At 42.3% G+C, this 17,288-nt stretch overlaps 2 protein-coding genes across 11 annotated transcripts in view; one reads left to right on the forward strand and one right to left on the reverse strand.

The window, feature by feature from the left end:
• Nucleotides 1-13,221, forward strand: part of ppfia1 (PTPRF interacting protein alpha 1) — a 91,310-nt gene extending 78,089 nt beyond the window's left edge. For 6 of the 10 annotated variants that reach the window (XM_088991817.1, XM_088991823.1, XM_088991820.1 and 3 more), the window contains 3 exons: nt 11,740-11,808; nt 11,888-12,056; nt 12,566-13,221. In XM_088991817.1, coding sequence (XP_088847943.1) covers nt 11,740-11,808; nt 11,888-12,056; nt 12,566-12,627 — 300 coding nt within the window. In that variant the 3' untranslated portion in view covers nt 12,628-13,221. Of the gene's footprint in view, nt 1-11,739; nt 11,809-11,887; nt 12,057-12,237; nt 12,312-12,543 lie in introns of all 10 variants that reach the window. The other 4 variants (XM_088991818.1, XM_088991822.1, XM_088991827.1 and 1 more) reach the window with 2 other exon arrangements.
• LOC148900233 (uncharacterized) overlaps nt 1-17,288 on the reverse strand; it is a 236,690-nt gene that overhangs the window by 30,398 nt on the left and 189,004 nt on the right. The gene's annotated exons all lie outside the window — the stretch shown is intronic.

A 17,288-nucleotide genomic window follows, 5' to 3' on the forward strand; every position in this document is an offset into this window, starting at 1 on the left:
GACTACATTTCTCCAACCCAAATGACATTCCGATCTCACTGCTGTAGATCCTGGTTGTGTGGATCAGGGAGTCTATGTCCCTTTCGCTCTTAGCATACAGCTTTATGTCATCCATGTAGAGGAGGTGACTGATCGTAGCTCCATTTCTGAGGCGGTATCCATAGCCTGTCTTGGCGATTATCTGGCTGAGGGGGTTCAGTCCAGCTGTGTGTCATTGTCCATCACCTGTTCAACCTGAGCCTGAAGCTGGGCAGAGTTCCACAGCTGTGGAAAACGTCATGCCTGGTCCCAGTGCCCAAGATTGCCAACCCAAAAGAGCTCAACAGCTACAGACCGGTGGCGCTGACGTCTCACCTGATGAAGACGCTGGAGAGACTCGTACTCGCCCACCTGCGACCGCTGGCAAGCTCATCGCTGGACCCGCTACAGTTTGCCTACAGCCCAGCATCGGTGTGGAGGATGCCATCATCTACCTCCTCCATACGGCGTTGCTGCACCTGGAGAATGCTGGGAGCACGGTGAGGATCACGTTCTTCGATTTCTCCAGTGCCTTCAACACCATCCAGCCAAATCTACTGGGGGACAAACTGCGGCATGCCGGAGTCGACCATCACCTCACATCCTGGATTACAGATTACCTCACAAACAGGCCACAGTACGTGAGGGTAAAGAACTGTGAGTCGGGCAGGCTTCTCTGCAGCACCGGAGCGCCGCAGGGAACAGTCCTGGCTCCATTCCTCTTCACCCTCTACACCTCGGACTTCAACTACAACACCCCAACCTGCCACCTTCAGAAGTTCTCTGACGACTCAGCTATTGTCGGCCTCATTACAGAGGGAGACGATAGGGAGTACAGGGGACTGACAAAGGACTTTGTGGACTGGTGCCAGCAGAATCACCTCCAAATCAACACGGGGAAAACCAAGGAGCTGGTGGTGGACTTCTGCAGGAAACAATCCTCACCTGTACCATTGAACATCCAGGGTTCGGACATTGAGAGGGTGACCTCCTACAAGTACCTGGGTGTTACTCTCAACAATAAACTGGACTGGTCAACAAACACGGATGCCCTCATCAAAAAGGGACAGAGTCGCCTCTTCCTACTCAGGAAACTGAGGTCTTTTGGAGTTCAGGGGTCACTCCTAAAGACTTTCTATGACTCTGTGGTGGCATCAGCCATCCACTATGGCATTGTCTGCTGGTCAGGCAGCATCACCACCCGGGACAGAAAAAGACTGGAGCGCCTTGTCAAGCGGGCCAGTTCTGTCGTGGGCTGCTCGCTGGACTCTCTGGAGGAGGTGGGCAACAGACGGACGCTAGCTAAACTAAAAGCTATTATGGACAGACCCTCCCACCCCGTCCTGCCCACCCTGACAGCACTGGGTAGCTCCTTTAGCCAGAGACTATTACACCCGCGCTGCAAGAAGGAGAGGTACCGCCGCTCGTTCCTACCGACTGCTGTCAGGCTTCACAATTCTCAATGATCACATGTGAAAAAAGAAAAAAAAACTGGACACTTGTAAATATGGGTTGTTGCAATATATCAAAATGCATTTCTTGATTCTGCACTATGTACAGTTTTTCTTATGGAACGGTTTTGCACATTTATATCTGCACAGTATACAGTTGACACTTTATTTTGTTATGCTGAGAATATCTTGTTTTCTATCCTTTCACCCCCACCCCTACCCCATCCCTTTTCAATTGCTGCTGTGGACTGCAAATTTCCCCATTGTGGGACGAATAAAGGTATTCTGATTCTGACCTTATACAACTCCAAGCATTCAGTGATCCATGTGTGTGGAGTCATATGCTTTCTTGTAATCAATCCAGCCTGTGCACAGGTTGGTATGTCGGGACCTGCAGTCTTGAGCGACTGTTCTGTCAACCAGCAGCTGATGTTTGGCACCTCTAGTATCTCTACTAATGCCTTTCTGTGCTTTGCTCATGTATTGATCCATGTGTCCACTTATCTTAGCCGCAATGATGCCTGACATGAGCTTCCATGTTGTGGAGAGACAGGTTATTGGCCGATAGTTGGAAGGAACTGCACCCTTTGAGGAATCCTTCATGATCAGGATTGTTCGCCCTTCGGTTAGCCATCCTGGGTGAGTCCCATCCATCAGCAGCTGGTTCATTTGTGCTGCTAGGCGCTCGTGGAGAGCTGTGAGTTTCTTTAGCCAGTAGGTGTGGACCATATCCGGGCCTGGTGCCGTCCAGTTTTTCATACCTGAGACTCTTCCTTGTATATCTGCCGCTGTGATGGTAACTGGGTTCTGTTCAGGGAGGTTGCTGTGCTCCTCTTTCAGAGTCACCAGCCATTGTGCACTGCTGTTATGTGCGACCTCCTTCTCCCATATGCCTTTCCAGTATCTTTCAGTTTCCAGCCTTGGAGGGTCTGCTCTGCTGTTAGAACTGCTGTTAGAACCCTGCCACTGAGCGTACACTTTCGCAGGTTGTGTTGCGAACAGCCTGTTTATTCTTCTAGCCTCATTCTCTTTCGTGTACCTCTTTAGGCGACTGGCCAAGGCCTGGAGCCTTTGTTTGGCAGTTTCGAGTGCTTCAGGTATGGTTATCTGCAAGTACCTCTTGGGTATTGGCCTTTTATTCACACCTCTCTGGGTCTCCGTCAATTGACTCACATCTTTCCGAGCCGCCTTGATCTTGGCCTCCAACCGTCTTTTCCATGGTGGGTAATGAATCTCGTGGCTCTCATGGTTGCTCTTGTAGCCAAGCATGTCTAGGATCACTGATGCTGAGGTGTATATCAGCTCATTGGTTTCCGTGATCGTTCCGGTCGGGATCGTTCTCAGTGCTGCATTCACAGTTTCCATGAGACTTTCAGGTGGTACTTCACATAGCCGTTGTAATCGGTGCCTTCGTTGCCCAGTTTTCATTCTTGCCATGATCTTATCTCTCAGGTCATTTGCTGCCTCGCTCAGCATTTCATTTATTGGGGCTGGCTTCCCAATCTCATTATTCATTGGGGCTTGCCTCCCAATCTCTGGTTGAACCTCTTCCTGTGATGTGGCAGCCTGGGGCCCTTCACCTCGGAATTTGTGTTGTACCTCATCAATCTCAAGTTGTGATAGCAATTGCCGTTTGTGGATATTGGAACACTGAGCTACTAGTTGTTTCGTGGTCAACCGTGACTGTGGGTTTCGAAGTAACCATTCAGCCCCCATCGATGAGAAGGTTTCTTCAGCCGTCATCTGTACAAAAGTGAAGGTTTCGGACGTTTCGCCTCCTATCCAAGAGGCTTCGTCAGCGAACTAAAGTCTGACTGGTCGTATCGGCCCCATTTATATATCCCTAATGTCCAGACCTGGTGGCGCCGGACACAGCTATGATAGGTCCCTACTCTCAGAGTATTAGAAATCTGCCTTAATACTACGTATTTTCAATTTCGGGAAAAATTTTATAAACAAATCCATGGTTGTGCTATGGGCTCACCAGTTTCACCCATAGTGGCTAATCTTTACATGGAAGAGATGGAGAAACAGGCCCTCACATCCTTCCCAGGGACAAAACCTAGACACTGGTTTAGATATGTGGACGATACTTTTGTCATAATTAAGAAACAAGAAATTCAATCCTTCACAGATCATCTCAACTCTGTAGACTTCAACATCAAATTTACTCGTGAGGACATTCAAGAGAACCAACTAGCCTTCTTGGATTGTAAAGTAATTATAAAAGAGGACAGAGCGCTAAAAACAGAAGTCTTTAGGAAGGCTACGCACACTGACCAATACTTACTTTTTGACTCTAACCACCCTTTACAACATAAACTAGGAGTTATCAGAACCCTCCAGCATAGGGCTAAACTAATACCAACTAGCACTGAAGGTAGAGAAAAGGAGTCAAAACATATCAGGAGAGCACTCACTAACTGTGGGTACCCTCAGTGGTCATTCAACAAATGTCAGAAAGAAAGAATAGCGAACGAAACCAATAATTCTCAAGATTCTAAAAGGAGAGGAGTAGCAGTACCGTACATTGCAGGAGTTTCTGAAAAATTACAAAGAGTCCTTTGGCAACATAAAATTCCTACTTATTTCAAACCGATAAACACGTTAAGGCAAAAATTAGTGCATCCAAAAGATAGGCTACCAAATGAAAAACAAAGTAATGTAGTTTATTCCATACATTGTAAGAATGAAAATTGTAAAGAGCAGTACATTGGGGAGACTCAACAAATTCTCAAAAAAAGACTTTATCAACATCGCAGGGATAATACTAGTGGGCCTCAATCGGCAGTACATTTGCACCTAAAAGCTACTAACCACTCATTTGACGACAATGAGGTTAAAATCTTAGCGAAAGAACATAGATGGTTTGAAAGGGGGGTAAAAGAGGCGATTCTTATAAAACAACAAAATCCTTCATTAAACCGGTCTGGTGGTGTGAGGTTCAATTTGGATCGTTCATACAATAGCCTGCTCAGGCAAAACAGGTTAGGCAACTTTCGCAATGCTGATGAGGGTCGTTATGCTGATGAGGTGATACCGGGGGGAGTGGGTGTAATAGGCCAATCGTTAGTCAGGAATGTAGGAACAATCAGTGGGGCCACAGGGGGGGGTCCCGCGCCTCCCCCAACCTGAGAGTAGGGACCTATCATAGCTGTGTCCGGCGCCACCAGGTCTGGACATTAGGGATATATAAATGGGGCCGATACGACCAGTCAGACTTTAGTTCGCTGACGAAGCCTCTTGGATAGGAGGCGAAACGTCCGAAACCTTCACTTTTGTACAGATGACGGCTGAAGAAACCTTCTCATCGATGGACCACTCCTGTACGACTGAGAGCTTACACAGACATTCAGCCCCCATTCTCCGCATGTAACCTCTCTGACTAGGGTTGCTTGAGTAGTAGCATTCCAACAGAGCCATGTTATCGCATCTCGTCCATCTCCGCTTTGTTCCAGTAGCCCATTTTTCATCAGGGTGCTCTGGTTCCCCAGCACCTGACGCAGACCTTGTTTGGCCGGGCGACGTCTGAGCCGGCATGTCATTCCATTTATTGTCTCTCATCATTGTATGAGGTAGGCATTAGCGTGAAGGGTCTTGCCCAAGGACCCACACTGGATGATGTCATTGTGCTCATTTCTGCTCATTTTGTCTGCCACAAGTGGGATTCGAACCCTCGTCTCCCATATGCCAAACTGATGCCTTATCAACTGAGCTATCCAGCCGCTATCCATGTGTCCACTTATCTTAGCCGCAATGATGCCTGACATGAGCTTCCATGTTGTGGAGAGACAGGTTATTGGCCGATAGTTGGAAGGAACTGCATATATATATATATATATATATATATATATATATATATATATATATATATATATATATATATATATATATATATATATATTGGGGCTGGCTTCCCAATCTCCTCATTCATTGAGGCTTGCCTCCCAATCTAACCTCTTCCTCTGATGTGGCAGCCTGGGGCCCTTCACCTTGGAATTTGTGTTGTACCTCATCAATCTCAAGTTGTGATGTTGTGGATATTGGAACACTGAGCTACTAGTTCTTTCGTGGTCAACCGTGACTGTGGGTTTTGAAGTATGTAACCCCTCTGACTAGGGTTGCTTGAGTAGTAGCATCCCAACAGAGCCATGTTATCGCATCTCGTCCATCTCCGCTTTGTTCCAGTAGTCTATTTTTCTTCAAGGTGCTCTGGTTCCCCAGATCTTTTTTGGCCAGGCGACGTCTGAGCCAGCATGTCATTAGATTTATTGTCACTCATCATTGTATGAGGTAGGCATTAGCCTGAAGGACCAAGGACCTACACTGGATGATGTTTTGTGCTCATTTTATCTCTGCCCCAAGCGGGATTCGATTCGAACCCTCATATCCCGTATGCCAAACTGCTGCCTGTCAGCTGAGCTATCCAGCCGCGCTCTCTCTCTCCCTTTCACGCTCTCTCTCGCGCTCTCTCTCTCTGTGTACAAGTTTTCCAAATATAAAGCAACTACATTATAAGGCGCTACAGTGGAGACTGGGTTACACACTACTTCTACAGGGGGAAATGGACTCGGTGGCTGCTGTCAGTAGTTGTGAGCCCTGTTGTGGCTCAATATTACTTCACATATATGGCACACCTTTGTATAAGACGCAGGGTCATCTTTTGAAGAAAATGAAGGCGTTTGGATGCACCTTATACACTTATTTAAGTTCTCATACTTGTTCAACTAAAACCGATTCTCATCTCAGCACATTTAATTCTATTTTTTTATTATTCATCAAATACATTTAATATTTTTGGAAGAAATGATCAGCTATTGTAGATTGCCACACTTCTAGGAGTACATTTGGATGAAGTACCATATTGGCCCAAATATGACAGCCTTGATTATAAGACGACCCCCTATTTTTCACGATTCAAGTTTGAAGCAACTTTTTGAGCACCAAATTAATTTTTATACAGAAAACAATTTCACTTAATCTGAATGATTATAACAATATATTTGAGAGAAAAATCATGTTATTTTGCGTCATTCAAATCTTGATATGTGTATATTTAAATATGTAAACTAAAGTGCAATCACATTCGTAAATGAATCCGGTTTTTGAAATGTATAATGCTTTTCATCACAGTACATTACACTCTGTGACACCATTTTCACAGCCGCTTTGCAATTATTTGAAGCCGCTGCCTAATTTATCACTAACATCTTGAAATTGACATCCTAACACTTCACTTTGCTATCACTAGCACTTTGCTGCTGTGAAATGTAAATTTCTCCACTGTGAGACTAATAAAGGCATATCCAATCCAATCCAAACTTCTCTGCTGCTGGTCAAACTGCCAGATCTTTGAACCACTTCTCTCTAGATTGTTACCCCATTTTTCTATTTTCTGTTATCTCTTCTAATATTTTTTTTTACCATTATTTTTTTTTCTTCGTGCTACCGCTGTTTTCATTTTTATCTTTTGTGAAAGGGGTTCGCGTTGGCCTGGGGAGTAAAGTTCAGCACTTAGTTTTAAATAGTATCTGACATCATCTAGCGTCCCAAATGGGTATCATGTCTCGACCCCGAATATGAGATGAGATGGAGAAATACCCAACAAGGAAAGGAAAACGAAGAAATAGAAAACAAACAAGTAGGACCTGTTGTAAAGAAACCACTTTCGCAGCGCATCTTGAATATATGAAGACTCCCACTTTTTCAGTCTTATTTCAATGCAAAAAAATAGTGCCCTATATCCGGGCCAATATGGTAAAAATTGTCCATATAAAGTGAAAAAAAATCCAAAATTGTTATAATTGGGTTGTTTTGCAGTCCAATCTGGTCTTCAGGTCATTAACACGACGGCCTTTCCAGGCATCAAGGTTATACCCTGCTCTTTTTTTTTTTAATCGGATGCAGGTAAACTTTTTTTGTGATGATTCCTGAGGTCTTTTTTTTTCTGTAACTCATCAGGTTTTTATTATAACAATCATGATCATAAAATAAAATAGTAGGACATTTACTAGTAGTATTGTTTTGAATGAAAGGTTCAGTTTCGCAGCAGGTGGATTTTTTGTTTCCTATTCTAGCTGTAACTTTACAAAACATGTTCAAATCCATACTGTCAATCTTTTATAAGCCAAACTGAAAAACCCCAAAATTAAAATATCTTAACTCATTCACTCCCATTCTCGAATTTATTTGCGAATTGAAAAGCATGACGTGGAGCGCCATTCCCGAATTTGTTCAGGTTTTGTTTATTTGCGGGGGGAGGGGGCTGCTGATAAAGCGCTAGTCAGACCTCTAGAAATGTTTTCCCTTCCACGAGGGGGCAGAATTTGCCTTATTTTGTAGAGCCATCCCCACTTGCACCTCAGATAACTATAGACCCATATAATTTAAAGGACAACAGACACAATTTTTGGTGCCTGACATCAGAAAAACATTGTATAGCATCTAAAATACCCAAAACACACAGGCTGATATTTTTAGTCAAACGCAAAACACAAATAAAAACTACTTAGTTGCCCAAAACTGCCATTAATGAGCTCAAAACTGGAGAGATTCTGAAAGTCCTGCCCCCATGTTCGTGACTTCATCAGAATCATCTTTTTGCCAAGTATGTAGAACACACAAGGAATTTGTTTCCGGTAGAACACGCTGCACTAGTATCATCATCAAAAAATTGCTAAGTGCCACTATACAGTTCCATTTGGGCTACTGTTGAAAGAGTTCAAAGAATTAATGGCTTGGGGGAAGAAGCTGTTTAAATGTCTGCTGGATTTGGTGCGCATGGATCGGTAGCGCCTACCTGAGGGGAGTAGCTGGAAAAGGTGGTGGGCAGGGTGCGGAGGGTCCAGTAGGATTTTCCGCGCCCTAGTTTGGATTCTTGCAGTGTGCAAGTCCTCGAGAGTGGGTAGGGCGGTGCCAATGATTTTTTCCGCCGTCCTAACGGTCCGTTGAAGTCGGATTTTGTCCATTTTTGTGATGGCCACGAACCAAACGGTGATGGAAGAACACAGGATGGATTCGATGACAGCCGTGTAGAAATGTTGCAGCACCTCCTGTGGCAGGCCATGCTTCTTTAGCAGCCTCAGGAAGTACATTCTTTGTTGGGCCTTTCTCAAGACAGAGTTGGTGTTGACCTCCCACTTCATGTCCTGGGAGACTGTGATTCCCAGGAACTTGAAGGTCTCAACAGTTGACACGAGGCAGCTGGATAGTGTGAGGGGTGGCCGTGGTGATGGATGTTTCCTGAAGTCCACGATCATCTCTACTGGCTTGCGCGTGTCCAGCTCTCATATTGGGAACCTTCTGGCTGAATCTAACGATCTTGGCCCACAAACTGCCTTGCTCCAGAATCAAAACAATGGCTTCAGAAAGTTCAGATTTGGAGAAGATTCTTTCTTGTTACTCATCCAGTTATGAATAGGATTCAAATAGTTCTGAAGAGGAATGCATAAGTGGTTTGTGATCAATTAAAGAAGTCCTTCCGTATCAATTCGAGCCGTATGCAAGCGACGAAACCGGTGAAGGACACGACATATGAAGCTCCGTGAATTAGCAATATAGCATCAACTTGGGTGATGCTATATTGGACATGAATAACAAATAATAAGCTACAAGATGTCAACATCAATGTAGATTATTTAATGGTTGTGCATGCAAAAAGGTGTTTCAACTTTCAGCATGAAACGTTACGAACTTATGTATGAATGGCCTTCTATCTAGTTCATAATAAGAAAATTGTAGTGAATAGCAATTTACAAAAAATCAAGAATTTAATTATTGGGTCAAGAAAAGCATTCGTGTTTGATTCAAAGAAAAGACTAACTGTCGGAATGATACGTAACAGGTTTGACTGTCATCGAAGTGTCCTTTTGGCTACACCAAAGAGTTCGGTCCCCGTTCTGAAGAATGTAATCATCTTTGGCTTGGAACAGCTCCATTTTACTTATATACGTTCAACAAAATAATATACGAGCTAGATGATCAGCCTCGAGAGGAGCAGAAGCAACACGAGAGGGTGACGGCGGTTAGCCAAGCGGTGAATCGCTAACTCTGGTTAGCTGCTTGTTCCTCTCCAGCTGGTGCGCTATGGCTACAAGCTAACAGCAGCTGGATGCTTGTCCGGTGGATTTGCTCCACTTATATACATTGTAGCATATGTCACCGTCTTCTCCTCTCATTCCTCCGGACACAACATACGTATTGGCGTTTGCTCTCTTTCACCACTGGGAGCGCCTTCCTCCCCAATCTAGGCTGGACATAAAAGTAAGACGTAAATGCCTCAGGGGGTTCCTAAATATACGTTACTTCCTGCATCGTCATCAACTCGAAAACAAGACTCCTTGAATATTCAGCGCAAATTTTAAAAATTAAAAATATAGCTATATGCAGTGTCTGAAATAACGTCTGCCCGGATGCCCGGGGATTGCAACTTTTACGTCGGGGGTACAACTTAAAACGTCTCCGTCCGGGTGGCCGACATCTTTTTCAAGAAAAAGAAAAGAAACAAATTATTTTTTTGCAACTTAAACGTTTGCTTTATTCCGATTTTGAAATCTTCGTTCAGTTTGGAAATTTCGGAAATTTGGTTCGTTTGGCAATTTGCATACTCGGCAGCCAATCAGAAGCCTGCATACGAGCATCATAGCCCCAGAAGAACAATTCAAAAGAAGCTAACAAAATTTATGAAGCCACAAAACATAAACGTACATTAAAAGCATCGTGGAAAGAGGAGTAGGCACATTTTAAAGTGTTGTTCTGTAATATATTCAGATTGTCAATCCTTAATACTTCGCAACAATGTTTTTGTTTTGTTTTTTGTTTTTTTGCGATTAGTCATCTTCTTGTGTTTCAAGTTGGGAAAAATGGTTGCAGGCAACTTTATGGCTGGGCAGGAAAGTTTTCAGAGTTGTCTGCCCTGGTGTCCGGTAACCTTTTGTCATCGGTTTCAGACACTACTATATGCGGTGGAATCTTTGTAAAATATGGTCAGTAGAAGTTAATTGAAGTGATTTTACAAATTATAAACGCAACTAAGTCAGAAGTGTCTGTTGTCCTTTAAGAATTAACTCTTTTTTTTCTCATGAAAGAAGATAGTGTAAAGTTTTAAAGGACAACCGACACCATTTTTATGTTAACTATCTGACATCAGAAAAACGTTTTACAGCATCTAAAATACCCAAAACACGCAGGCTGATATTTTTAGTCAAATGCTTCAAAATGACCCCCTTGTTCGTGACGTCACGCCAGGACGTCTTCCCTTGCTATAGAATCAAAACAATGGCTTCAGATTCGGAGAAGATGCTTTCTTGTTACTCATCCAGTTATGAATATGATTCAAATAGTTCTGAAGAGGAAAGCATAAATGTTTGCAATTCGATTAAAGAAGTCCTTCCGTATCAATTCGAGCCATCAGGACTCCAATGTAGCGTCCCAGAAAATTCACAAGATGGCACCCAAGCTCCGTTGGAAATGGGCTGATTTGTCTGCTGGGAATTGGTGTCAACTAGTATCAAATAGTAGTCTCGGTGCAACACACAACAATTCACCATCGCATTATTTGTGTGTTTTCCTTCTAATTTCGCCATCAACACGGATCAACACGAAATTTTCAGACCAAACAAAGTACCCAAATTGCACTGTGTGTCGCTTTCTCGGTCAGGGGCGTTCCTGCACCAACTCAAAAACAAGACATCCTGAATATTCAACGCGAGTCTTAAAACGTAAAATATAGCTATATGCGGTGGAATCTTTGTAAAATACGCTCAGTAGAAGTCATTTGAAGTGATTTTACAAATTATGGACAACTTTTCCGGAGGCGTCGGTTGTCCTTTAAATCTCAATATTCTGTTTGTCCTGCAATTTGAGTGAAAATGACAAAAACCCTGGCACTGGAGTGGACACATTTTTGCACATAGTGTGGAAGTGAATGAGTTAAAAACCTGGTGTGCTCGAAAATGTTTTTTTTTTTTAAATCGGCACCAGAAATACATTTCAGGCTACAAAGCCACCTATAATTATGATTATCTATTGATTGGATCTTATTGGATTAGCCTTAGTTTATTATATCATTATAATGTTAATGCTGCGTTGTCCTATGCAAGTAATGTGGCGATGAATATGTGCTAAGTGAACATTTGAGCTGGGTTTCTGGGTCGCTCTGTGAAATACAGTTGGTGATGAGCCAAATGTCTAGTATTTACAATGATACTGGACCAGATGTGGACTGTGATTTCAGTTCTTCTCTCCTAATGCTCTTCCCTTTCCCTTCTAGGCGAGAGCAACTCTTGAGCGAGAGTATAACAGCTTGCTGACCATCGGCACCAACAGGAGGTTGGAAGAGGTGAAGGGCATAGCACGTCTGCAGATGCACTACAGGTTGAAATAAACCAACTTTGTTTTCCTCATTCTCTTTCCTTCAGGATGACGACAAAAATTTCCGGCGCGCTCCATCATGGAGAAAGAAGTTCAGGCCCAAAGACATGAGGGGGATGTCTTTGGGTGTGTCAGACACTCTGCCTGCCAATTTCAGGGTGACCAGCACCAATGCCTCATCTGTCTCCACACAGCCAAAGAGGAGCCCAATGGAAGGTAAGTGACGGTTGTCACTGCATGTTTTTGCACTAAAAATGCCCAGTTGTGGCATTGCAAGTCAGTACTTTTCATTTGTCTTGAATGGCCTGTTTGTTGCGCAGTATGCGATGTTGTGACTAACGGCATGTCTTTGCATGTGTTTTTCTTTTTTGTTTGTTTTGCCAACATGCACACGCAGGAAGCCAGTCTATACAGAGGCTGAACACTGCTACTGTCAGGACCTACTCTTGTTAACACAAACCTCACACAACGGTAAGATCACATCACATCTCGGAGGCACACAATTGGTGTGGCTTGCATCTCAGCAAGTGATCCTCTTCTCAAGCAGGCACAGCTTTGTTGATCTTCTCAGCTCGAGCGACGCACGTTTCACGCCTTTACTCTTTTCTTTTTTTTTCTCCCTCCATCCCTTCCATTCGTCCGTCCATGTCCTCTATTCTGCTTCCCCTACCGTGTCTGTTCACCCCCTTCTCTCCCATCTCAGTTTATCCTCATTATTTCTATAGGTAACCGCTGGTCTGAAGAAGAAGGGGAATTCCCCGCTTTCAAGACCAGGATGATGAACTAACAGATTCTGTTTTACGGACACAAAAAATATATCCCTTCACAGAGAGAGCTCACACTCAGCGATGTCAGTGTCCTTAGAGGCAACTGTGTCGATATATTCACATTGGTTATTTATGTAAACAATGGGACAGTTACATGATTTTAGGATATAGTGTAATCTTATTGCCTCAATCGTTGTTGACTTTTTATATTTCCTGACTGTGCTATGTCACCTCGCAGATTTATCTAACTGAATGATTCAACTGTCTGAAGTTTGTATATTTCTACCAACAGACGTTTTATCTAATCTTTTTTAAAATCTTGATTTGATCCAGTGTATTTTTATTACTTGTTGATTTGAAATATAATCAATGGTAAATTGACTTGTGATATAATTTAATTCTATATTGTTACCCCAACCTCCCCCAGCCGGTTCCTTTTTTAACTGGTCAATTTTTTCGCAGATTGCATATTTTATTTTTTGGAAATGCAGCTGTTACGTAGGTCAACGAGTGTGTGAATATCAGATACTGCTGGAGACCATTTTGCAAACTGCTCAACACTGTGACCATCACCATTAAAATAACTGCTGGCAAGCCAGGTGATGTTGACAACACATATCACATGAATCACAGTAGTGTGTGTGTGTGTGTGTGTGTGTGTGTGTGTGTGTGTGTGTGTGTGTGTGTGTGTGTGTGTGTGTGTGTGTGTGTGTGTGTAGAGATAGATGTCAGTGACGTGTGATGAGGTTCATGGCAGTCATCACAGTCAGATTTACAAACATAAACTTTACAGAGTGGCTTATTCACCATTTGATTGGCAACAGTTAATGTGTTTTATTTAAAATGTCAATATTCTTTATATATACAAACTGTAGCATAGGAAAAAAGAATTAAAAAACGTTATCCTGTTACCTTTACTTATAAATGAAGTCCATGCGCCGCTCGCTCTGAAGAAAGGCATCGATAGCTTCCTTGTAGACGCTTTCCTTATCTTTCTTCAGTTTTAAAAGTCTCTCTGTCTCAATGGAGATCACTGCCAGTGAAGAACGTCGTCCTTGATCAGTCCTGTTGCGACTCTGTTTTCAGTCTTTTCAGTGCTGAGAATGAGCGCTCCACTGCTGCTGTCGTAGCTGGAACAGTGAGCACAAGCTGGAGCAACTTTGTCGCCTCAGGAATAGTTTCAATGAGATCCTTCTGGGCCAAAAAGCTGAGAATCTGTCCAGGAGATTTACATCCATCCCTCACTGTTTGTGAGCTATACAGTCCGGTGTTGGTCTTCCTAATTTAATTATTATCTCCTGCTTTGATTGAAAGTGCCGTTTAGAAAATTATTTCAATTTAGATATGTAATCCACTTATTTTTGAAAATGAAGCCAAGCAACACGAAAAAAATGACTGGATGGTGGCACTTAACTTGCTAACTGTTTACTGTGGCTCACTAATTGTATTATTCTGCAGCCGAGGATTTGCAAGAAGAATCACCAGCGCCCCCTGTCATGAAGGCAGGAGAACTGTGTGCCTCACCTATGCACACAGTTTCAATAAAAATAAAATAAACACTGTAGTACAGTGTTTATAATGTACAGTGACTACATTATATACACCAGCTAAACTGTAGAAATTTAGTTCATATACTAAAAGTGAACACTTTAATTGCGATATGCAGAGGGACAGCAATGCGGTCTCACCTCAGAGCAAGCCAGCACAGTTGCCATGGTCATTGCGCAATCCATGGTATCAATATCACTGTTTAATTTATTTTTTCATTTGATATTCCATGATAACAGGTGAGGCCTGCCTCCCCTGACTGCACGTCACACACATATATATATATATATATATATATATATATATATATATATATATATATATATATATATATATATATATATATATATATATATATATAGGTTAGCACACCGCTTCACAGTGCAGAGGTCGCCGGTTTGCGTCCCGGTCCGGCCTCCCTGTGTGGAGTTTGCATGTTCTCCCCGGACCCGCGTGGGTTTTCTCCGGGTCCTCTGGTTTCCTCTCACACTCCAAAAACATGCATGGCAGGCAGATTGACCACTCCAAATTGTCCCTAGGTGTGAGTGTGAGAGTGACTGTTGTATGTCTTTGTGTGCCCTGCGATTGGCTGGCAACCAATTCAGGGTATCCCCCGCCTCGTGCCGAAGACAGCTGAGATAGGCTCCAGCATCCCCCGTGACCCTAATGAGGAATAAGTGGTACGGAAAAAAAAAAAAAATATATATATATATATAGAGAGAGACTTTACTGTATATATATATATATACATACAGTAAAGTCTCGTTATATCGATATCGGATATATCGATAGTCTCGGTTATATCGATACTATTTCTATGCACGCACGGAGAAAATTACATGCAAAGAGGGTCGGATATATCGATAGTCCCGGTTATATCGATATTTTTTCGGACTCCCTTGAATATCGATATAACGAGACTTTACTATATATATATATATATATATATATATATATATATATATATATATATATATATATATATATATATATATATATATATATATATATATATATACACACATATATATCTATGTATCTCTATACAGTAAAGTCTCGTTATATTGATATTCAAGGGAGTCCGAAAAAATATCGATATAACCGGGACTATCGATATAGCCGATATCGATATAACGAGACTTTACTGTATATCTATATATATATATATATATATATATATATATATCTATATATATATATATATATATATATATATATATATATATATATATATATATATATATATATATATATATATATATGTATGTATGTATGTATGTATGTATGTATGTTTATATATAGCGATACCTCGGCTTACAAACGAACGCTTTATCCTTGGCAAACGAACTATTTTTCGGGAAATGGGTGATGTGTCGTTTTTTGGAGCTCCTGAAATGGCAGCCGGCTTTGTTTTTCCCTCTATTCCCCGGCCCTAGTCTTTGGTTGAAGCCGCACGTGATTGGTCAAGATCCGTGGTAGAGGAGGTAGGGGACACACGCAGCAGTGAGCGGGGGGATGGGATACAGAAACACACACGAAAGGGAGACACCAGAGCTTGAAACAAAAAAGAAAAGTGAAATGGTGAGAAAATGGATAGAAAACACAGTGAAATTTGGCCTCGTTTCAACGTTATTAATAGTTCAAAGGCAGAATGTAGACTGCAAGGTTAAAATATCCCAGGATCCACAAATAACCCGCACAAGCCATCTGTACAATTTGAAGAGAGCATACAAGCAAGGGAACCAGCTATTAATGAAGTTTCTAGTGTGTCTGCCTCACAACGTACACACCTTTCACACACTTTCTGGGAACCAATTAAGTTTGTAAGCCAAGGTGTCACTGTATATCTATATATAAGCCAAATGGAAAGTTTTGAATATCAAAAAAACTAAAGCCATATATTAGTCGTTGGTAAGTGAAGCTCGGGCCACTTTAAATGCGAGTGAGTAAAATTCCAGGTTGTCTCGTTCAACTTGCTTGCAAGAACTCTTTCCTTTCTCCCTTTCCCACCCCGACCTACTTATAGCTTGTCTCTCCAACCACACAAACTAAAAGCCCTCATCTTTAGAGATGACTTTTCTGAACAGCAAGATGTTGAACACACAGAAGAACAGAAAAGACTCTACTAGGGCGGACCAATTTCACTGAACCTGAAACCTCTGTGAAGCCCACTTGCGAGTAGACAAGCTCAAACATTTCTTGCAAACTTTTTACAAAGACTTTATATCAAGCCGTATTCTTTATTGTTTTTATTTATTATTACTCATTTCTGTCATTTATGTTGTGTATTCATGACCAAAGCTGAAGATATGTACTGTAGTTGTTGGGCGAGGTTCTACCCCTTGGTCTTCTTTCTTTCTTTCGCTCTCCTACGCTCTCGCTCACGATGGTTTCACTTCAATGACAACCGACACCCCGGACAAGTTGCGTCCATAATTGATAAAATCACTTCTACTGAGCGCAGTTTACAAAGATCCCACCGCATATAGCTTTATTTTACGTTTTAAGACTCGCGCTGAATATTCATGAAGTCTTGCTTTCGAGTTGATGACGATGCCCTAAGTGACGTCACGGAGGGAACGCCCCTGACCGAGAAAGCAACACACAATGCATTTTGGGTACTTTTTTCCTCTGAAAACATCGTTTTGATCGCAAAGTTAGAAGGAAAACTACATAACACGATGGTGAATCGTAGTGTGTCGCAGCCAATTGCGGTAACACGCATAAAGAAGGTGTAAGTTTACACAAATTCCCAGTGGACAAATCAGCCCATTTCCAGCGGCGCTTGTCTGCCATCTTGTGCATTTTCTGGGCGCTTCATTGGAGTCCAGACGGCTCGAATTGATACGGAAGGACTTCTTTAATCGATTGCAAACATTTATGCTTTCCTCTTCAGAACTATTTGAATCATATTCATAAACTGGATGAGTAACAAGAAAGCATCTTCTCCGAATCTGAACTCTGAAGCCATTCTTTTTATTCTGGAGCAAGGTAGTTTGTGAAGGAGTATCCTGGCGTGACATCACGAACAAGGGGACGGGACTTTCTGAATCTCCCCAGTTTCCAGCTCATTTGTTGCAGTTTTGGGACACTTTAAGTCATTTTTATTGGTGTTTTGCATTTGACTAAAAAT

Source organism: Hippocampus bargibanti, linkage group LG03, assembly GCF_051943395.1.
Source record: "Hippocampus bargibanti isolate YZ-2025 linkage group LG03, ASM5194339v1, whole genome shotgun sequence".
Lineage (NCBI taxonomy): Eukaryota > Metazoa > Chordata > Actinopteri > Syngnathiformes > Syngnathidae > Hippocampus > Hippocampus bargibanti.